General features: G+C 46.3%; 1 protein-coding gene across 2 annotated transcripts in view; it reads right to left on the minus strand.

Annotated features, from left to right (window-relative positions):
- LOC111157380 (carboxylesterase 5A) overlaps positions 1–8,505 on the minus strand; it is a 28,726-nt gene extending 20,221 nt beyond the window's left edge. For both annotated transcript variants that reach the window (XM_022518742.1, XM_022518744.1), the window contains exons 1-5: positions 8,433–8,505; positions 7,123–7,327; positions 5,171–5,309; positions 3,678–3,811; positions 1,118–1,271 (exon numbers count right to left, since the gene is read on the minus strand). In XM_022518742.1, the coding sequence (XP_022374450.1) occupies positions 1,118–1,271; positions 3,678–3,811; positions 5,171–5,309; positions 7,123–7,327; positions 8,433–8,505 (705 nt within the window). The remainder of the gene's footprint in view (positions 1–1,117; positions 1,272–3,677; positions 3,812–5,170; positions 5,310–7,122; positions 7,328–8,432) is intronic.
- Between the last annotated feature and the right edge of the window lie 15,567 nt (positions 8,506–24,072).

The following is a 24,072-nucleotide window of genomic DNA, read 5'->3' on the forward strand; positions in this document are numbered from 1 at the left end:
TGATAGAGATCACAAGCAGGCAGAGAGGGAGGAGGAAGCAGGCTTCCTGCTAAGCAGAGAGCCCGATGCGGGGCTCGATCCCAGGACCCTGGGATCATGACCTGAGCCGAAGGAAGAGGCTTTAACCCACTGAGCCACCCAGGCGCCCCTCGAGTTATCTTGAAGATAGAAAAATAACTTGTATATTGTCAAGTTCTATACAGCAGAAGCTCTCTTAACCCACTCCCATGTTAACTGCCTTCTGTGATTAACCTGTTAGCTGAGGCCCAGGAGATGCCGACCACTCGGAGCCAGTGGGCTGTTTTCTAGCACCACACACATTTCTATTCCCACCAGTTTCTGGCCAAGAGTCAAGTGTGTTTGCTCCCAGATTTGCTTTTGTCAGTTACACTTGCTACTGTAACAAACTAATCAATGAGATATCGTGGGAACCAATGAAGTACGCGTATAGGAAGAAAACAAAATTATGTTTGGGGAAAGAAACTTTGATGAAAGCAAGTAGCTGAAAAATAGTGCTGTCAGATTAATTTGGTGTGAACAAGGTAAGAGTATAAGCTATGTGGGGAGTCAGTGGGAGATTCCATGAGCACGCCACACTCAGACTACAATGCAGGCATCTCAAGTTCATACTCGCTGTGCTAAAGCAGCTGTAGAGGACATGAATCTGGGGGCAGGGGGTTATGCCCAGAGACCAACCCTGAAAAGATACAACACTGTATCAAACCATTGGTGAAGAAATGCACACTTTATGTTGGAAGTTGAAATAAAACGTTATATGCATCCTTTGTTGCTTTAGTTTTAGCTACATTTTTCTATTAAATGAGTAATTATCTGTCCTGGTAATTAGATACCAGAGCTTCGACCCTATAAATATAACTACGGAATTTTTCTTCAGACTGACTCACTACGCGATCTTGGGCAGCTCATTTAAACTCTTCCCGATGACAGCTCTTGTCCACAAAAGCAAACTGAGCTCCTAACTCACGATGGGTTGCTTGAGGGAGACAAGTGTCCATTCAGCACGAAAGCACCAATCAGCTACGAGTGATTCATGGTCCTAATTTCTGTGACCTCCCACACCGAGGTTCGTTCAAGCCCCGCAGAGAGAAGAACTCACAAGGCTGGAAACACTTATGGCTCCTGCTGACTCGCCAAAGAGGGTCACAGAGCGTGGGTCCCCACCGAAGAACTCGATGTTTTCCTGGACCCAGGTTAAGGCGGCCATCTGGTCCAGGAAGGCCCAGTTCCCTGGAGCATGCTGGTCCCCTGTGCTGGGGCGAGAAGCAAGGTGAGAAAACTCAGTGGACCTCAGTCTGTTTCCCGAAGCCCAGGGAGTTCAAGGTGGAGCTCTGGGAGGATGTCAGGGCATTGCCACTCCGGCTGGTGCAGAAGGGTAGGAGGCTGCAGGCGTAGGGCAGTAGGGAAAGCCATGCTTGGTTCTCATTCTGCTGGGATTTGGTTTCGTTTTTGTTTTTTTTGACAATCCCACGAAAGTTACATACCCCAGAAAAATGCACATTCTCGTAAGTGCAATATGAGGGTATTCATAGGCTCCCCTGAATCCATGGATTCCAGAAAGTTCCCGTTTCTGAGAGCTGGTCTGCACCAGGGAGCTAGACGTCCTGGGCACAGAGGTTCCAGAAAATGACTACATGAATAATAATGGTAATAAGAGCGAAACATCTATCAAAATATCCATGTGGTCCACACCGTATGTGAGTAGCCCTGGGATCACATTCTACTCCCCTCCATTCTCCAGCCCCCTCATGGCTCCTCCTGCTGGTTCCCTGTGCCGGTCCATGAGCCCTGCCTTCTCTCTTCCAGCACCCCCACATCTGGTCAGGAGCCAAGCCCTGCTGATTTTACCTCCAACCCACTGTGGTTTTCACATGGGCTCCCATTCTTCCATTTATCCAGATTCACAACCTGATCACTTGCGATCTGGGTGACCCTGGGCAAGTCACTTAACCTGCTTCCTGTCAATGTTCTCAGGTCTAAAACAGGGCTAGTTGTGATGCCTGTGTCACATGTGGTTATGAAGACTGGCCGTGCAGGCCCATGGTAAGCGCTGTGTACGTGCTCGCAATCACTCTGGTTACTCAACTACCACCCCACTTTGTCCCGACAGCCAGCTTCAATGCTGTGCAGTAGCCTCCCAACCAGACACCTGCCCAGCCCCCGCTTGCTCTGGAGTGACCGTCCTGATAGGCTGCTCTGAGAACAGCATGGCTGGATCCCTCAGCCCCCATGCTGGCCTGGCCTTCGAGGCCTTTCCACACCCATCTCCTGCCACATCCTTATCTACCTGCCTACCAGGACCCAGATCTTAGGAACAACTTTCGGAACCTTTTCTGCCAGAGGAATCCCCATGTACAGAGCAGCTGACAGTGTAATCGCTCTGGGTCCTCTCAGCCCTTCCTGTCCCCATGGCAGCCCCAGAGCCCCAGCCCAGGGCCACAGGCCCCTAGCACAGCTTGCAAATATCATTCCCGGCCCCTGTGCAAGTCCACTTCCTTCCAACTTCCCAGCTTTTGCTCGGGCGGCTCCTTTGCCAAGGACACTCTTCCCCAGCCTCTCCTCTCAAACCCAACCTCGTCTTGGAGGTGCGATTCCAATGCCGCCTCTCTCATGATGCCGCCCTGATTCCTCACAGCTCCTTCCCGTGTGTACCGCCCTCCCACCTGGCACCCTCGGGGCCTTAATCACATCCTGCCTGATGGCATGGATATTTGTGTGCCTGTGGTATCTCCCCCACAACACTGAGAGTCCCCAAAGGGTGGAATCACACTCGGCTCCCTGCCACCTTCCCCGAAGTGCTGGCTGGTGTTCTCTCACTGCCCCCTGGCCAGGGCTTAGGGTCTGCTGTGTTCTAAGCAGGATAACAGAAGTGGTCAAGCTCTGCTCTGTGAGCCCTGGGAAGTTGCTGCCCCTCTCTGTGCCTCCACTTTTCAACTGCAGGATGGGAATGACGACAATACATCTCCCGTAGGATTACTCTGGGGGCAAGCTGAAGCAACGTATGGCTGGTACACAGCACTGTGCCTGGCTCACTGTGAGTGTCTGACGCATGGTGGCTATTACTGTGGAGAGGGAAGGAGTGATCCTCCCAGGGGAGTATCTGAGGAGGCCGGACGTGAGGCCCTATAACCGCTCACCCACCATGCCTCCTCAAATTCCAGGGCACGCGTTGGGGCTACACTCCTCCACCTCCCAGGGCGGTTGGGTGAGGCCACGTGCTGAGCTCTGCCAATGATATATGAACAAGAGTGACAAGCGCCAACTCCAGGCTGACCCAGAAAGAACTCCCTTGCATGATAGCTGTTTGTCTATCTGCCGGTCAAATGCAGAGGGTCTGGGCCCTGAAGGAGGGCAGAGCCATGAGATGGAAGGACCCCAGTCCCTGATGGACCACATAGAAAGACCGTTTTCAGTCAGGATCACTCAGCTGGACCTTACTTGAATGAAAAAGAGATTTTGGTTTTGTTTTGTTTTGTTTTATGTCACCAAGACTTGGGGGTTTCTCTGTTACAGCAGCAAAAATTAACTCCTTTGGCTCACATTTGTTCAACATCACTGAAGGCTCATTCCTCCTTAGGTGGCTGGGCACTGAATCCCCTGTGGCTGTCACACAGCTGTGCCTTGGGGACCCAGGGTGTCGGTCGCGTGGGGACACTCACTTGAAGAAACCCAATATTCCTAGCCGGTACTGGGTCGTCACAATCAGCACGTCCTCGTAGGCAGCCAGGGCAGACCCGTCAAAGATGGAGGCTGAGCCAGTCTCAAAGGCTCCCCCAGGGAGCCACACCATGACCTGCAGAAGGGACAAGACCTCTGCAGTCAACCTGCCAGGCATTCACATCCCCTCCCCATGCATTTTGGGACTTTCTTTATTTAGGGAAATATAATAGAAAGCTTTCCTATCTAAGTAGCATCAGAGGCTTTTTCTTTTGAAGAAGGCCCAGGGGTAAGCTTGTGGGTTCTGGCACTGAAGTACCTGGGTTGGATTCCCAGCTCCGCCACGGACGAGCTGTGTGATGTTGGGAAGATTACTTAATCTCCCTGAGGCTCATTTTTGCCATAGGTAAGCTCTGAAGAATGAAAGTATCTCACTGATGGGTTATCACGATATTTAAACAAGATCCTGCATCCAAAGTTCTTAGAACAATTTCAAGTGCCCAGAAAGCATTAACTAAATATCACTGAACTTGTGACCCACAGGAAGATGGAAATCATTGTAAGTCATGTAGGAGAGCCAAACCACTTAAGCTATTTTAACTTAACTCCTTCCCGTACCTACAGAAAGAAGAGAAGGAGAGATGACAGGGAGGAGAAGTATGAAAACTTTCCTCTATTGATTAGAAAAATTCGGACTGAGGAACATAAAACATTCACATGGTACTATTGGGATTGATATACTTCTTAATAAATCCTTTCCATTCTCTCTTTTTAAAAAAGATTTATTTATTTATTTACTTGAGAGAGAGAGAGAGAGAGAGTGCGCAGGTTGGCGGGGAGGGGAGCAGATGGAGAGAGTCTTAAGCAGTCTCCACACTGAGCACGGGGCCGATCTCATGACCCTGAGATCACGCCCTGAGCAGAAACCAAAAGTCCAATGCTTCACCGACTATGCCACCCAGGTGCCCTGCCCTTCATTTCCCAGGAATGCCTGGGTGGCTCAGTCATTAAGTGTCTGCCTTTGGCTCAGGTCATGATCCCAGGGTCCTGGGATGGAGCCCCTTGTAGGGATCCCTGCACAGCAAGAAGCCTGCTTCTCCCTCTCCCTCTCCCCCTGCTTGTGTTCCCTTTCTCGCTGTCTCTCTGTCAAATAAAGAAATAAAATCTTAAAAAAATAAAAAAGGATTTCCTAAACAAGCAAACAGAAAATCAGGGTCCTTTTAAGCAGTGTCTTTCTAAATGTTTACAGACCATTAAATACTCAACAGAGGGGAAAAACAAAACAAACTAAAAATCAAAGTTCAAGTAAAGCACTGCCAACAAAGAAGCAATCAGAAAGGAAGATAAAGTGAATCTGTCATTAAACGACTTTTTAAGAGTTATTGATGCATCGTGATTACATTTCCCTTTTACCCAACAGGGGGTAGGTTTGATTCTAGACGCCCAGCCCCTCTGCGTGGGTCCCTGGAGCCCTGGGCATGGTGGGCAGCCTTACAGGGAGCTTGGAGCCCGTGTCCGCATGGGCTGGCGCATAGATGTTAAGGTACAAGCAGTCTTCAGACACTTCCAATTTGGGGTAATGCACCTTGAGAAAGTGTTGATCTGAGAGCAGCCACTCTGAGTTCTGGAGGCACCTTGGAGGAAGGAAGGAGAGATCTCAGAGTTGCTATCAGCAAACGTGCCTGGGAGAGGCCAAGTCTTGTGACAGCAGAGAGGCCTGGTGGCCTCCCGTGTCTGAGCGGAAGACGCCTATGGGAGCTATTGGTACAAAGTCTAATCATCTCCCCCGCCCCCACCATGGTGGCACAAACAGAGAAACATGCTATAATTCTTTTAGATCTGGTTTTTGAGTAGGAAAGCAGTTTGTGCAGAATATTTGTATCATTAACTTCCAGCACCCACTCATGCCTACAGCCACTACAATTCAGACACACACACATCAAGATTCAACATGGCTCAACAATTCCCCAAACTGGAGGGCAAGACACTGGGTTACATATCAAGGGTTTTGCTCCAGCAGCTCCCTTTTCTGCCCCCAGAGGGACAAAAGGACATCTCTAGGCCTTTTCACCAGGACCCAATGGAGGTAGATGAGCAGGGAGATTCCTGTATCCAAGCCTTTGCTCAGGCTGGTCCCTATGCCCAGAGTGATCTCTGCTCATATCTGTTTGCTCATGTTCTTCCCTTTCTTTCAGATTCAGTAAAAGTGCCACCTCCTCCAAGAAGTCTTCTGAGATCCCCCCAGTTAGACCACAGCTCTTTAGAAACACCTATATACATTGTGTTCTTTCCTTGAAGTTCTCTTAGGTTTGCACATGAGTGTTGCCATCTTCCCCCACTCAAATGTGACCAGCCAAAAGCTGTTTTGGTCACCTTGGTACCTCATAGTCCCTAGCACTGAAGCTATGACACAGTAAGATTGAGTTAGACCAATATGACTCCTAGGCTTGGTGGGTGGTTCCTTCTCAGCATCCTTCTCTGACGCCCTCGAGGTTGCCCTCGTCACTTTATATTTTAATCATTGTTATGATTAGCACCCCCTAGTACCCCTAGCACCCTAGCACCCCCACCAGCCCACAAGGTCATTCAGGGCAACTGTGACCAGCCCACCATATGTCCCCCAGGACGTTACAGAGAGGCAATGACTGAGTTGGTTCTCAATGGATCTTAGCTGAATGAATACATGAAGGAAGGAACAGATGAGTTTCAGCTTCGTGTCCTGAGTCCCTGGGCCCCATGGGGTCTTCTTCTGTGACTTAGGGAGCTTCTTGGCACAAGGCCAAGAACCAAGAACCAACCTGAGGACTGGACAGAATCTGAGCATCAGAAGATTCTCGGGAATCGCTTCTCGGCCTTTTAGCTAAGATCAAGTGCAGAAGATTCTTGGGGATTTTCAAGTCTCACCTTCCAACCTATGCTCATCCTGATTCACCCACCCCAGCTTGAACATCGGCAGTGACGGGGGCTCCTGACCCAGGACACAAGCATCTACTCCACAGGTGTTTGTGGATTTCCCTGCATCGGGCAGAGAGCACTAGAGCTGAGATCCCTCTCGCGTGGTTCTTCACCCCAAAGCCCTCAACCAGTCTGGACCTTGGGTGGGGATTGACATGGAAACACCTGGACCAAGACTCAGTAAGTCTGCCACAGCCATTCCCAAATCTGATCAGTCCTCAGATCCCTAGACACCTTTCAGTGCAACCAGCTTCCTGGGCCCGGCTCTGGAGATTCTGATTCAGGAAGTCCAAGAGGGGAGCCCAAGGAACCTGCGTGCTCTGAACACCACTGCCAGTGGTCCCGCTGATCAGCCAGCTGGGGGGCCATGTCAACCCTCCTCCTCCTTGGTGCCACCACCTTTCCCAGCAAGCTGTACGACCATTATTCCCCTGCAATGCTCCACACCCACGCCCAGGCCACTTTCCACCACAGGACTGAGACTGCTCTTACAATTTAGGGTAGGACGTGGCATCTCGGAAGTCATTCCAGGGCAAGGCAGGCTTTGGTTTCTTAAATTGCAGGGGTCCTACAGGGGGCACAGCATAGGGGATCCCGAGGAACACGTTCACAGGCATGGTGCTTCCCAGCACAGTGGCTTGCTTCCCCCGGACCCACCCCAGCCTGGTGCTCCTCACTGGTGCGTCCGCGGCTGGCCCTGAGGGAACACACAGGGCAGAATCAGGAGTGGCTGGGTGGAGAACTGGAACGAGCCCAGCTAGGAGCGCCCCTCAGTGGGGGCACTCTCTCTTGGCCCAGAGGCCGTGCAGCAGGAAGTACCTAGACTCCCCATCAATAAACTGCTGTCCATGGCTTCTTTTAAGATTGCCTTAGAAGCCACCCGCATCAGAGTGCTGACTTCGTTTCTCCTGGGAGCACAGCACCAAGTCACAAAATTTGCTCCAATCCTCTTGGGGAACAAGGAAACTCTCCCTTCAACAGCGCAGATTTCCCTTACTCTCCAACTGATAGATGCCAGGCTCTGCAGATCCTAGGGTCCCACAAAGTCATCTGGCCCAGGGTCATTTTCATACCTATCAGCATACCTGCTGGCATGTCTGTGACTTCCCTACCCAACTATGAGCTTTTAGATTTTTCTAAAAATTAAATTTAAAAAAACTTTAAAAAATCCTTCCCAGGGCAATCCTAAGCAGTAACATCTATGGAATTGTGCTTTTTGATGAGTTAAGTCTATGTTTTTGAATATACATGAAAATAAATATACATCAATAAAAACAAAAAGTTCTCATGGGGATGCCACCTGACATCAGCTCCCCCGCCCCCAGGGACAGGAGGATGATATTTTGGGAACCCGAGAGCACAAGCTTCTCGGTTTCCACATAGAATACAGAGTGTTGAGAAGCCCACTGCCCAGCTGTTTACTTATTAGCAGGACTCGGGCGTCTTGGTGCTACCTGTTCTAATGTCATTTTAATAGAGAAAGTCCTGTCCAGGCAGGCACTAGTACAAAGCATGGGCTCCATCCTATGACCCTCCACAGAGCCTGGGACAGAGAGCTCTCCAAACTCCGACAAGGTGTGAGCAACCCAAGGGCAGGACCGTGCTCTGCCCACTCCCACAAAGGAGACTCAGCGGAGGATGGTTTTCAGTAACACCAGGACACTGCTCAGGGGCCCTGAGGTTACTTACATAGCCTTTTATGAGCCTTCAGACCTCCGAGAAATAGGTTTGTTTGCACTAGTGGTAAGGAAATTCCCCTACCCCATCTTCTGAGGCCCCTCCTCTCCCACGGGGTGTCTCACCCTTGGTAGCAGCTGCAAGGACCCAAACAACCCAGATCAGGGTCTGGCCCCGGTGGCCCCACTCCCCACTCATCCGGCTGGCCTGCCTGAATGCCCTGCACCTTCACAACCGCAGCTGGCCTCAGAGAGCTTCAGTCAGGGCTTCCTGTGAGCAGACAAATGTTGAGCAGGCAAACACAGGACACCGGCTGGTGAAGTGAGGCAGCAGACCAAGATTTTTGGAGGAATTGGCCAAGCAAGACTTTCCTGTTCTGATTTACATAAGGAGAAGCTGATGATTAACTTGTAAGCTGGGGAAGGATAGTGGGGCAGGCTCTGGGCATGCGGGATGGAACAAATACAAGCGACACTGGGCATCAGGGAAGGCAAAGACCTTAACTGCAGTGTCTGCAGGGGCTAGGAAGGCTGCAAACAAACAGTGAATGAAGCTGGCCAAGAGAGCTTGATGGGATGTGGTGGACACTGTGGGACAGAGCACATGCCCTGTCTTAAAGAGGCAAGAATTCTCAACTCCAACGAACGTTTGGCTTATGACAATGTAGGTACACCAAACCGGAAGTCAGTGATCTCTCTCCATTTTTGTAAGTGGTTTCAGATTTGAAGAAATCATGTTATGAGCCCAGTGCAGTATTTCTACTGGCTTGAGCTGTGTCTGCAATTCTGAGCTAGACCCAGCTCCCCTGCGTAAATATGAGGAGACAAGTCCAAAGAGGTGAATTTCCTATACGTGGTTCTGTTGGAGCCTGTCCTTAGCATTCAGGTGGGTCATTGAAGATCTGGCTCAGGACCCAGGGACATCACCATCCGGCTCCCGCCACGGTCCACACTGCCCTCGGGGTAAAGGTGTAGCCCCAGGATGGGGCTTCCCAAGTGCTTGGGATAGGTGGGTGCAATCAGAATTATCTGGGGTACATGTTGAAATTCTGTCCTTCTGCTCAGCCCCCCTGGAGATCTGGGGGCAGGACTTGAACAACGTCAATAGTGGGTTTGGGAAGCATCAATCTAACACACAGGTCTCACAGAGGAGTCACCTTCTGAGAGAGGCAGGGTTGTCACGAGCAGGTATTATGTGCCTGCTGGATACAGAACTCTACACAAGCAGGCGGGGAAAGCCTTCCTCAAGGTCAGAGCAAGGAGCTGTTGGGTGTATTTTGCTAAAGGCCTGTGCTCTGTAAATCTCTACAGATTAGTAGAAGTCCTCCGGTAAATATCTTTCTCCCCAGCTCTAAGTCCCTTTCTGACAAGCCACTGACCGCACAAGGAATTATGGAAATAGGACTTGGACGGAGTCCTTTCTGAAGATTTGATTCTTAATTCAGCAAAAGTCACTTATGGTTCAAATGGAACCTTGACATTGTCCCCTGAAATCCAGCGAACAGAGGTAGACAGCAGTCCCTAGGTATGATGACGAGGAGTGAGGAAGACAGGGGCTGCCCGTATCAGACGTCTAGATGTTCAGACTGCCCACCTTTGAGGTGACCACAAATCCCAGAAGATGAATGGGAGATGGGGTGGGAATTTCTAAAATGTTCCCAGCATGCCCAGCAGACTTTGTTGGTGTGGGTTAAACATTGAGCATACCAAAATCCCAGCGCGTGTGTTTAGACAGGTTGGTTGCTGCTAGGTTCAAGTACTTAGGGCTTTTCAGACATCAAAGACCTTAGCTTGGGTCTGGACCATAGAGTGGGTGGTCAGTGGTATTTGCTAGGTTGCAACCTGACCCTAGATTGTTGAGACCCACCCACACATGATTCTTTAAAATGCCTTCAGAACAAAGGTAACTTGTTTTCTTGCCTTTCCCAGCAGGCCCTTCCTGGCATGGCTGACCTAAGCAGCTGCATGCTCTTGCCCATGGCCTTGAGACCATTTACAGAGACCTGGGTTTTCTCTTGATTCTTCCTCAGAATCAAGGGTGTCCTTGAACAAATCCTTTCTTTCTTCTGGGCCTCAGTGTTTCCATCTTCTGCTGACATCTGTGCATGCACTTTAGGATTATAAATTCCAGAGACCCAAACATGAATGAGTTTCCAGAAATGCCTAGGGGGCCAGAAGAACCCAGAGCAGGGTGGAGAAGTAGACAAGTTTCTGAGCAGAGGACGAAGGCTGCTGGCAGGACCAGGCCAAGTGACTCTGAAGGCACAAATTTGCCAACTCAAAATGGCATTTTCATGGGCCCTGCCGATGAAGGTCTACAATACCCATTCTGTCTATAGCCTTGAGACTCAGACTGTCTCCCTGCTCTGGCCCTCCTTAGTTGCTGCCAGAAAGGTCCTTCCTGCCCTATAACTCTATCAGAAATACCTGGTGTTTCCCCAAACTCAGTCACGGACCTAGAGCTTCACAGTTTGTACAGTTCCCACTCCTAACCTGATTATCAGTTTACTGGAAATTGTTCTTTAAATCAATCTTAAAAAAAAAAAAAACTGTTGATTATCAAGAAATTTTCATATACCTAATGCAGTGGAGATAGTGTTTTGAAAAGAGTAAACCAGTGTATTTTGCATTTCTATGTGGTGAAATCATCCCCCACCTCTAGCAACTGTTCTAATAAAGCTGTAGGGTATGGTGCAGAAGACCCCAAAACAGGAAGTGTGGAGGATCTGGCCCTCCTGCTCCACGGATTGTGGGAAGAAGGGAACAGTGGTGGGGAAAACAGGGAGTGATACCAGGTGACCTGAATCTCCCTCTTAGACTGAAGCCCCAAGTGGGAGATGTGTTGGGGAAGCTGATGGCAGCTTTGGTTCTCTAGAAGAAGACTGCCATAGGGGTGCTTCAAATCCATAAGCCAGCCTGTGGCAGCCACAACCAAGCAGAAGAGGTTGGGCAAAGACAGATCTCAAGTGATGCTCTTGCTTATCCCGGATCAGCTGTTCTTGGAAGGGCCTGAAATATGGCCTTGAAGGGAACTCAGAAGTAATTGAGATTATGGTTGGGAGCTAGATAGGGAGAGATCAGGGAACCCACAGAGGTGCTTCCTGGGCTTGAGGACAAAGTGGAAGCACAGCCTGACCTGAGTAGAGCACAGTGATGAGTGCTGGTCAGAGCCAAGGTGAGGGCACTGAGTCTCTAAGGAGGGATCCATGGGCTTTGACCAAAACAAAAGGACAGACCGTGAGCTCACCATGTTAGAATTCGCCATCCTCCCAGGAACTCGGTGCACAGGGAAGTTGCTGTAGACAGCCCAACAATGCCAGGACCTCTGCAAGTGGGTTTAAGCTATCTCTACCCTTCTAAGGGTGTGGTCATATTAGCTTCTCCCAATTCATGCATCCAGATGCCATCTTGGAGAGAATGGGAAGCAAATCTGAGAGGCTATGCATTTATTTGAAAAAGCTTATGTGACATAAAGAGATTACTCAAGTTATTAAATAGGACTGAGTTTACCCAATGGAGCTCCATGTAAATATCTACTATGAACTACGGGTTAGGGTGGGGTGGAGGAATTGTTCTCTTCTGGTTAAAAAGAAAAGTTAATAAGTGTTATAGATACATATAAAAAACACGCTATGGCCAAACTGGGTCTCTTTACTACAAACCCAGCCTGAAAGAGAACTGTGGAGAGTGTGACTTCCTAATTGTTTATCTCGCATTTTCTTTTCTGTCAAGGTGCCACTTCTGCTTATCTCACTGTTCCCTAATGGACAGAGCGGACCCTCTGGGAAACTGACATGGCAGGAAATAATGATACTAGCTTTCATTTACCCAATGCCTTGTAGGTATCACAGCCTGGGCTAAACGTTTTACAGCCATGACCCTGTGTAATGCCCTTATTCCCATTTTGCAGAGCAGAAAACCCTGCAAGGTAGGATGAATCGTCAGATATCACAGGACTGAGGAGCCAGCACAGCTGGGACTTGAGCCCAGACTTCCTGCCTCCAAGCTGCAGCCTTTGCCATTTAGGGAAAAGGAACGGGAATGAGGAGCAATAGGAAGGTCGGGGAGCATGGGCTGACTTCTGCAGTTCTTGGGCCATTAAAGATCATTTAATCTTGTAGGAAGCAGAGGATCCACCTGACATCACCTCCGTGGACCTTGCTGTTCCCAGCAGGCCAGTGGCCTCTAGAGCCCCCAAGACAAGAGTTCTGATGAGCTCTCTCTGTTCTCCCAGGCTGCTCTGCTGAAACCCTGAGGGAGAAACCAGAATGGGAGAGGACCTCAGTCCCAGGCCTGGCTTCGGCTTAGAACATATGCTAATCTACCCTGTTGCCAGCGGCCTCAGGGTGGAGGCTGGCCTGCAGGGGGACAGAACAAAGGGAGGATGCTCTGGGGCTGGACTCGGGTTACCGGGCACTGCACCTCTCACTCTAGGGGCCTGGGGCTGGGCACCCTAGAGCTTCCTTCTCTTGACCTTTCTTCAGACCCACCTCACACTGCTATTTAATTCAAACACTTCAGCAGGATGTTCACATCTTTTCCCATTTGGCTCTGTCCTGTCCAGATGGATGCCTCACTGTACCCCATCAGTGTGCCCACATCACTGCACATCCTCACTGTGCTCCCATCACCAAGCCCCTATCCCTCTAGCCCCATCGCTGTACCCCATCCCTCTAAGCACATCACTGCATGCCCGTAACTGTTCTCCAATCACTGCACCCCCTCATTATATTCCCATCACTGTACCCCATCCCTATAGCCCCATCACTGCACCCCTATCCCTACAACCTCATCATCACACCACCATCATTTATGCCCATCAGTATGGATCCCATCCCTGCACCCCTATAACTAGACCTATCACCGCACCCCACCTGCATCCAATCTTTTAGTTAATCACATTTTCCTTTCCTGGAATGTTTTGCCTTGACTTCTTCACCTGGTAAAATCCTACTGGTTTTTCAAGATCCCACAGAAATACCATCTCCTCTAAGCAGACCTCCTTATTCTCAAGTGCTAAAATCATTTTCTCCTTTCCTCCTGAGTGCTTTGTTGATGTTTCTATTATACCGTTTCCAATGCTCCATCCCAGTTCAATGGCTGGTTTAGCCACAGATGATGATGATGGTGATGACCATGTTGACATGGCTATCTCCTGGTCACATAATGTGAGCCCACTTCTGCTTTAAGTCATACCTGCAGTGGACAGTCCTGTGCAGACCAGCCTCACCTTGCACTGACAGCACGCCACTTGAAGCATGGGTGGACCACGTGACTCTCTATTTTCTGGCCCAGGGCCTTCACCCCATCACAAATATCCTCTCTGACTTTGCTTAAGCAAGATCGGAATTAGAGTAACCCAGGAGTAATCCTCAAGAAAGGGAGCATGAGGCCTGGGAGAGTAACACTCCAGCCTCTGGAGGCATTCTGTGTGCTGCTCAAGAGGCAGAGGGTTCTAGAAAAACTGGGCTCTCTTTCCTCACAGCAGCAGTCTCAGTAATACACCTTATCTTGTCTTTTCTCTCTGCCCTCCCTGCCCCAAGCTCCACTCTTATGGAACCAAAGTAAGTCAGTGGGCACCAGGAGGAGACCTCGAAAGTGGACCATCAGTGGGATTCTGTGACTGGATCACTCACCATTCAGACAGCATCATGTGACAAAGACTCTCCGGGTGAGCTGTGATGTGGTCCAGCTGAGGGGCACTAGTCAGGAATGTCTTCACCCCAGCCTCTTGAAGATATAGAGGTAATTGGTAATTACAAGGGTTGTGGTGTTGGCTGGATTTCATGAACTGCCTTGAAGCCTTGAAAAAAAAATGACAGGCTCTGGTCAATGAGCTACTAACACAGCATGAAAATTAGAGGGCTTTCGGGCAGCTTTTAAAGATATCTCCTTGAACCACAGCTTTATCTCCTTGAACCACAGTGAGACCATGCTAAAGATGAAACCCAGGATTTAACCATACGAGTGAAGGAGCTGCAAAGGAGGTTGGTTGTAGGCCATGGAAGAGCTCCTATGCTTAAGTCAACCCCTAGGTAAGGTGGTTGGGACCCAGAGTCATGTGGATGGAGACATCTGAGAACAATGAACACTCGATTCTCCTAAACTTTCCAAACTAGCAGGAGGTGCCTTCTCCCTCTTACTAAAAGGGAGCAGACTTGGTTTGTGTTGTGTGCTCCCCATGCAAATGTTTTTCCTCATCAAGATCACCCTATTTCATGCATTCCCCCTGGTCAATCATGAGAGCCAGGTTTCAGCCTAGCCGGAGCAAGGGAAGATATTTCCTTCTCCAGGAGGAAATGGCTTTCTCACTGAATTAACTGCATATCATGGCCAATATGTCCTGGTAGCAACTGAGAAAAACATGTATGGGAGTGAATCCTGAGGGCGGTGGACCTGAGGGGTGGGGCAGAAGATAAGATTGGGTAGGAGAGAATTTATAAACACAAGAGCACATTCCCACGACTCAGGATTTATTGTCCTGAAAGAATGCCTCGAGCTGGTCTAAGAGGCCACAGGAATGGCTCTTTGAAGCATGCACACGAAGACGGCCTGCAGTGGATGAGATGGAGCTGCTAGAATTGCCATGGCCAAGTACTAAGAAAGAGATCTGAAGGTGCAGGACGTGGGTCTATTAGAATGAATTTATTTCCTAGAAGGAGGGAATTCATGACCTGGCGATGTTTACTAGGAGTGCCCACAAGCTCTCTTTCTAGGGTGGTGAGGAACGTACCAGTATAGAGAGCACCTGCCTCTTTGAGAAGCCCAGTGCTGACAATTCTCGGTAAGTCAGTGTTGACGGTAGGCGATGCCACTGTGAAAATGTGCTTTGTTCAGATTCAGTCAATGTGAATGAATCTGGCATAGCAGAAGCCAGGCAGTGCTACTTAACCACCAGAGTAATGTAGAAATAACTGCCCCAATGGGTGGCAAAGACAGAGTGGCAACAAGGGTGCCTTGTCCACTGAGATCTATGACAGTGACTAACAGAACACGGTATTCCTAGAAGTAAGGTAGGTGAGCAGCCACCTTGAACATTGCTTTGCTTGTAAAACCAGAAAAAGTTAAGAGCTGGTGAGCAGAAATTTCATGTCAGCCATAACAATGAAAAATCACAAGACCTTACCAGATGTTTCCAGATATAAACCATTTCTCAAACATACTGAGCCTATTGATTAGGAGATGCTGGGTCCTCTTAAAGAAGAACTATGCAATGCCACTATAAATAAATAAACTATGTATATAGTTTATTTATATTGATATATGTGATATATATATATATAGATACAGATATAAAAATATAAAATAACCATTTCCTCAATCCTTCCCTAAAGGAATTTATAGCCAGAACCCATCTCATCATGGGAAATTCCATATGCATGCTCATCTGGTGCCCATGATCCAGCATTTCTTCTCAACCAGAACCCAATAACACTCCAGGAGATCTTCTCAAAGGGCGTGTAATTATCTGCTGCAGTTAGCAAGGCCTTACTCCAGAATTCCAGAGACCTAGATCATGATTCTCCCACTAGAGTTTGCCATACACTCCACACTCCTTCTTTTCCCATCCCTGACACCTCCAGTATCATAGGGCCTGCCAGATCCTATCACTCAGATAGCAGGGATGATTGATCCACGGGTGCCGTCTCCTCTCCAGACCCTACTCAAAGCTGGCAGCCTTCCATGTCCCCCGGCATTTGGGCCAGCTGAATACCATGTACAAATACCCTTATCAATTATACAGCGATTGAGGGGGGGCCATATTTCAAAGGTCACGATGTATAAGACTGGGCAAAATGTAAGACATTGAATGGAAATTTCATCGCCCCTATAACCTGCAAGCAGCAGGGTTGATAGAAAGAATAGAATATTAAAGCAGTAAATTATATTACTAACAGGTTAATCACATTGGTCAGGTGGACTAATGTGGCTTTAATACACTTAAATGATCAACCAGTAGGGCCTGTTGCCCGAGATGCCAGATTGCAGACTCTTGTCCAGACACCCAACACTGTAAAGGTATGGGAGTGATGGGGGACAGCCATTGCCCTGGCTCTCACCAAGATTCAGTGTGCTATGCTGCTGAGAACACCAAATCCCATCATGCCTGAGAAAGGTGTCATCTACTAGAACTTGCAATGGGACATCCCACTGGAATGGGCAAGTTACTTCACACCCAAGGGGTGAGGGGGAACTACTCAATCTCCACTGGGATCCTATTGTCCTGATGCAAGCCAGACCTGCTGAAAAGCACTAGGGTGCAGTAGAACACACACTATTGAAAAGAAAAAGGGTGGCAGTTGTGATCTGGCATATCCTGCCCCCAGTCCAGTCCCTCATGCCTGACATGCCATCTCCCCCAGCCAACAGGTATGGTACACACAGCCTGGTGAAGTGAGCAAGTTGTTTTCCACTGGTATGATCACTTGGCCACCATCTTTGTTTTCTCCCATTGGACTGGAAGAACACACATTAAAAGCCCCCTACTAAATTCACCCAACAAGCCTTAAACAATAGACAACAAAGCATTTCCTTATCCTGAACCCTGAAATGTCTCTCATAAGAAAAGGTGTCTTGGGGTGCCTGGGTGACTGAGTCAGTTGAGCGTCTGACCCTTGATTTCAGCTCAGGTTGTGATCTCAGAGTCCTGAGATTAAGCTCTGTCTCAGGCTCTGTGCTCAGTGGGGAGTCTGCTTGAGTTTCTCTCTCCCTCTCACTATGCCTCCCCCCAATTCGCATGTGTGCACACTCTCTTTTTTAAATAAATAAATAAATCTTTAAAAAAAAAAAAAAGAAAAGAAAAGCTGTCCTCTAAGATAGGATGACCTTGGACATTATTACTGCCTCCCAAGGAGGCACCTATGCTATCATCCAAATAGAATGTTGTGTTCACACCTGATGAGTCTGTTAATGTGTCATCTTCATGAAATCACATGAGGACACATGTGAATGCTCTGAGTGATCAACCCTCTAGTCTAGGGAACTTAATAAATCAGGGGTTTGGATGGATCATGGACTCTTGGAGAAAAAAAAAATGGTACTTATTTTGGGAATTATCTTGATCTGTGTTTCTCTGGCATGTGCTTCTACTATTGTGATGGTGTCTGCCTCCAGTGCAGCCAGACAGCCACCAAATCAACAGCTTCCATGCTGGTAAAACTCATTGGCGACTGCTCACGGCACGTTTGAGGAAGAGGGGTGTGCGTAAGAGTGTAAAAGCCTGTCACGAGGGCTGGAATGTTGGCAGTAGGGGGGGGCTTCATTGAGACAATGTGACCACCGGTTGACCCAGAAACTGGATCTGGACAACTGGGAGACTCCTCCCTCCCTCCCTTATCCTTCAAATGCATATTCATCCAGCCGTTCCCACAGCGGTAGCCATTTTAAAGGACAGAGCCTTGCTCTCAAGGCTCTCTGTTGTCAGGTGTTGTGGAGACCATCTGGATGGTATACATGACTGAATCCAGTTAAGGCCTAGGTGTAAACCTATAAGATTCTGGTGAGGGGCTGTTGAGACCTATTCATTTTGCTGGTGCCTAACAAAAGCCTTCTAAGTAAGTTCCCTTGTTTATCAAACCTGCCACCCACCAATCTGGAGTGGTTTACCTCTTTCTTTGGTCTTCCCTTGCCTTCTGTGTACAAGAGCCAGCTTGCAAACCAACACCAACTAGACCTAACAGACATGCACAGCATGCTATATGCAACAACAACAGAATACACATTCTTCTCCAGGGCACATGGAACATTCTCCAAGGCATACCATATGTTAGACCGCAAAACAAGCCTCAATAGATTTTTAAAAGTTTGAAATCATATGTGGTCTCTTCTCCTACCACAATGGAATGAAAGCAGAAATCAACGACAACAGGAAATGCAGAAAATTCACAAATATATGAAATTTAAACAAGACGCTCAGACAACCAATAGGTCAAAGAAGAAATCACAAGGGAATTCAAAATATTTTGAGATGTTCTTTGGAAATATATACTCGTTTAAAAAAAATACTTTGAGGGGAATGAAATCAAGCTACAACATAGCAGAACTAATGAGATGCTGGGAGAGTGGTGCTATAAATGCCTACATTAAAAAAAAAAGAGAGAGATCTTAAATAAATAATTGAAACTTCCCCTTTAAGGACTTGATAAAGAAGGGCAGAATCATTCCAAGGCAAGTGGAAATGAGGAAGCAACAAATTTAAGAGTATAAATAAAACAGAGAATACAAAAACAAGAGAATCAATGAACCCCAAAGCTGGTTCTTTGAAAAGATTAACAAAATTGAAAACAAAACTTTTTTCTAGATTGACTAAAACAAAAAGAGAAAAGATTCAAATACTAAGGTCAGTTATGAAAGTGGGAACGTTACTGCCAGCTTTATGGAATGTTTTTCAGGCTGAAAGGAAATGATAAATCAAATATAATGCAAATGCATCATGGGGCTCTAAGACACACAAAAGTAAAATCTATGACATGGGAGGAGGGGGTAAAGGGGATTATATCATATTAAGTTCCTTATGTTATGTAGCCAAAATATTCAATAGCAGAGATCAAAAAAAGAGAAACATGGAGGTACTCAATTAATCTAAAAGAAAATAGAAAAGAAGGGACAAGAAAGTGTACAAAAGAGGGGCACCTACGTGGCTCAGTGGGTTAAGTGTCCAACTCCTGATTTCAGCTCAGGTCATGATCTCAGGGTCATGAGATCGAGCCTCACGTCCAGCCCCACATTGGACTCCGTGCTGGGCATGAAGCCTGCTTCAGATTATTTCTTTGCCTCTTGCCCTCTCCCTCTCTAAAAGCAAAACAAAACAATACACTAAAAACTACAAAAGAACTGATGGAAAGAAATAGAAAAGTCACAGCCAGATGATAAACTTTATCCTACCCATATTAGTAAACACATTTAATAAAAATGTATTAAATGCTATAAGTTAACACAGATTTTCAGTGAGTTCAGTATAGTAGATTTCAAGGTAAAAAATATTACCAGAGACAAACAAGAGCATTTTTTAGGGACAAAAAGAAAATACAGTGATCAGAAAGATAAAACAATCCTAATTGTGTTGCACCTAACAATGAGCCTCAAGATACATCAAGAAAAAAATCAAACTATAAGAAGAAATGGAAAATGGTTACAATCATGGTTAGAAATTTTAATACAGTTCTCTTCATATAACTAATAGAATAAGGAGAAAAAAAATGAGTAAAGATAGAGACTTGAACAACATATTAAGAATCAATTTGATCTAACTGACTTATGCTAGACTAACAACTACAGATTACACATTCTTTTCAGATCCACATTGACATTTACTAACAGAGACCATATGCTGGGCCCTAAAGCAAGTTTTAATAGATTGCAAAGTATTAAAATAATGAAAATAAGTATTTTCTCTGTATAGGCACAATGCAGAAGTTGATATGTAGAAAAATTCCAGACACTTGGAAATCAAGCAACACGCTTCCATGTAACAAGGTAAATTTGACACTGGGGTTCACGGATTGGTGGATTTTTAGATATCGTAAGTAAATTGACATCATCTGTGGAAGCAGGCTCACTCAGGTAAGACTGCTATTGACCAGTTGCCCCTCAGAAGTGTGTTTATTGAAGTGAGTTTGTCTCTGATGGCTAATTTTCAAAAGTGAGCAGATAATGATGATTTGTGATTTGCAAAAGCATGTTCACTGAAGCAAGTTGTCATTGATCAACTGAACAAGTTTAAAATCAGTTCTGGTGGCTACTTGTTACCATGGCTATAGAAGAATCGGTCTGTAAGTAAGTTTTTGAGATGTTTATTTTCAAAATGAAAAATTAATCTTTTCTACTATCAGAAAGTTAGAGAATGAAATTATAATAGTATAAAAATAGCACGTACTAAGTGATATATTTAATAGAAGATTTGAAAGACCTCTGATTTAAAACTACAGAACAATGCTAAGAGGAATACATAAATAAATGGGGAGATAAACCATGTTCATGGATTCGAGGACTCAGTATTTTTAAGATATCATTTCAACACAAATTGATCTACAGAGTGAATTCAACCCAAACAAAAACTCCAGTAGGCCTTTTTTGGGGGGAGGAGAAGGTAGAGGGGTGGAATAAATTGAAAAGCTGACTCTAAACTGTAAAACCTTGACAAATTTTGGAGGACTTACACTACCAGACATCGAGACTTACTATAAAAGTAACTTGACTCCTACCTAACCATACACAGAAATTAATTTAGGACACATCAAAACCTAAATGTGAAAACACTGGAGAACATTTTTATAATATTAGAATAGGCAAAGGTTTCTGAGAGAGATACTAATTGGGAGAAGAAAAAAAATTGATAAATTGGACTTCATTAAAATTTAAAACTTCTGCTTGTCAAGAGATACCCTTAAGAGCACAAAAAGACGAGACACAGACTGAGTGAAAACATTCATAACACATTACCTGACAAAGGAGTCATACCGGAAAAAATAAGAATTCCCATACCTCTACAATAAAAGACAAAGAACCTAATTTAAAAAGGGCAAAAAATGAGTTGGGGGGTGGACAAAATGGATGAAGAAGGTCAAAAGGTACAAACTTTCAGTTATAAAATAAATAAGTCCTAGGGATGTAATGTACAGCACAGTGACTGTAGTTAACCATATGTATTACATATCTGAAAGATGCTAACAAGGTAAATCTTAAAAGCTCTCATTACAAGAAAAAAATGTTGTAACCATGGATAGTGATGGATGGTTTCTCAGCTTACCATGACTGTCATTTCACAGTGTATACAAATCGAATCATTATGTTGTATACCTGAAAGTATAATGTTCTATGTTAATCATACTTCAGTTTTTAAAAAACAGGCAAAAAAGTTGAGCAGCCATTTTACAAAAAAAGAAACTATCCAAGTAGTTAATAAGCACATGGAAAGTGTGTTCCGTATCATTAGCCATCAGGGTAATGTGATTAAAAACATAGTAAGTACGATGATACACCCACAAAAGAGCTAAAGATAAAAAATTTAAAAATAACTAACTATATCACGTATTAGCAAGGATGCAGAGTGTCCATTGCTGGGAGAAGTTAGAATGATAAAACCACTTTGATTGCATAGCAGTTTCTAACAAGTTAATTATTCACCAACCCTGTGACTGGGCAGTTCTATTCCTAAGAGAAACAAATGTATATTTCCATGAAAAGGTTTGTGCAAGAATGCTTACAGCGGCTTTATTCATAGCAGCCCCAAACTAGAGACCAATGTTCATCAATAAGAGAATGAATAAATTGTGATATGTTCATACAGTTGAATACCACTCAGCCATAACATAAACAAAGCTACTAAAATGCACAACAATGTGAATAAATCTCAGAAACATTCTCTTGATTGAAAGAAGCCAGGCACCAACAGTCAAAAACTAATCTTTGGTGACAGAAGTCAGAAGAGTGGTTACGTAGAGGGAAGAATGAAGCAGAAAGGGGCCTGGGAATTTGGGGCGTTTATGCCAATGTCTCATGTCTTAATCTGGGATCACATGGGTGTCAAGTATGTAAAAATGTATGAAGTTGGACTGTTATGCATTATGTCACTCTAGGTAAATGATCTCTGGGAGATAAATCAATGAAGTCCCAATTTCTAAGGGTTTTGCTGGGTGTTAGAAGTAAAGGCCATTATTGGACTCACTCACTATCAAGCCTGGGTCACTGTTTCTTTTGTTTTTGTTTGTTTGTTTGTTCTTGTTTTTAAAGATTTATTTATTTATTTTAGACAGAAAGAGTATGTGTGGGCACAAGCAGGAGGGGGAGAGGGAGAGAATCTGGAGGAGACTCTCCACTGAGCACGGAGCCAGACACAGGGTTCTATCTCACGACCCTGAGATCATGACCTGAGCTGAAACCAAAAGTCAGATGCTCAGCCAACTGAGCTACCCAGGCAGCCCTGGGTCACTGTAATTATAGCTCATACGCAGGTACCTGGGCTGGACAGGATACAGTGCTGACTTCCACAACTGCCCTCTACCCCAGATGTGCTCTAAAAGCCAACCACTGGAATTAGTCTGCTTTCTGTCCTTATATCCTGTGGCCAAACTCTCAGCTCAGGCCACAGCCCTGGAAACACGCTGGGCATTTCCTGCAATGGTGCAGTTCTCTGCCAACAGTATAAGCCCATTCACCAGTCCAGGTGAGGTCTCTGATTTCCACCAGAAGGACTCAGTAAGCATCCAGGTGTTCTTCACCATCTACTTGTAAGGATTGTGTGTGAGTCCCGGTGCACAAACTTAGGTGCATAATACATGGACTCTGATCTTCTCTAACTCAACTGAATTTTTACTTTGAGTGCCCATCACCACCCTGAAGAGTGGAATATAATATCCTGCCACCACTGCCATGTTCAGATCCAAGCCCTCGGCTCTATCCCTGCTCACTGTTCTGCGTCTCTGCTCCTTTTCTAGTCTGGAGTTTGAGCAGAGCTTCACTGAGGTCTCCTTTGTGTGTTGTCTGTCACTGCAGTGGATTTGGACCAAAGAAGGGTGTTAAGGCACAAATAAGCTCCTACCATATGCTGACCGAGAAATTGCAAACTTAATGATGTTCATGAGCGTGCGTCTTGTCCATTCTCCCAAATGGACTTTTGAACCTCAGAAGTCCAGAGCTGATTCCCATTTGGGCTCCCTTATCCTATGTTATCCTTCCTTGAGGCCACGATTGCGGAATGGCCTTACTACTGAATGGGGAAAGGGCCAAATAGGTACAAGGAATGAGAAGGTAATATTCAAAATATTTTCCCTCCACACATCCTTGGAGAGTGTTGGGACCTCCTGTGAACTTTGCTGGGAAACTAATTTGTGCAAGACTCTGTGGGCAGGAGGGTAGGTGAAAAATAAGGCCTACATTTCACCTTTGCAAGCCCAGATCCAGGTGAGGGAATTACTGTGTAAATGCAGGTAACTCCAATAGCAGATAGAACATGGTCACTGCCTCAATTGAGATTTGGACCAGGATGGTGTACAGAGAAGGAAGCTGATTCATGGAAAACAACCCAGCAGATAGCCACTTAGCTTCTACCCTTGCACTCATGGCTGTTGAGCAATGGCTTCAGGTCTCCTCATCAGGGAGCTCCCTGCTGCTAGCCTGGTCCTCCCACAGCCTTAACAGTAGTTCTCACCCTACCATCCGTCCTTGAGCTTATAACTGTGACATCTAATCCCAGATTTCAGGACTGTGTGAAGAAAGAAAGAGTGTTTCAACCCCTATCAGAAGGAGGAGGTAAAGAGCCAAAAGGAATTCTGGAAGGTTGTTGCAGGAAAGGTTCAAATTTGTCCACACTTACCTATATGTACATCCTTGGCATTAACCCTTCTTCTACACTGACGCTGAGCTTGGTCATGGGACTTGCTTTAGGCCATGAAACAACGCAAATACACACAAATCAAGAATTGAAAAGTGCTTGTATAATGGGTTTGTCTTACTGCCCTTTGGAACCCTGCAATTATCATGTGTGAACCAGTCTGGGTAGCCTGCTGGCTGATGGGATCAGCGAGTCAAGCCCAGGGCTCCGTTCCTCCAGCTGACAGCCATTCGGTCCACACAGGCAGGGTCTCCCAGCTGACTGGCAGCCGACCACAGATGCATGAGTCTAGCGAAAACCAGCAGAACTGCCCGAGTAAGCCCAACCCAAAATGCTGACCCATAGAAACTTGACCTGAATAAATGGCTATTTTTTAAGCCACTATGTTCTGGGATGGTTTGTTGCACAGCAATATATAACCGAGACAGAAGTTGG

The sequence above is a fragment of the Enhydra lutris genome, unplaced genomic scaffold, assembly GCF_002288905.1.
Source record: "Enhydra lutris kenyoni isolate GAN:26980312 unplaced genomic scaffold, ASM228890v2 scaffoldscaffold54, whole genome shotgun sequence".
Classification (NCBI taxonomy): Eukaryota; Metazoa; Chordata; class Mammalia; order Carnivora; family Mustelidae; genus Enhydra; species Enhydra lutris.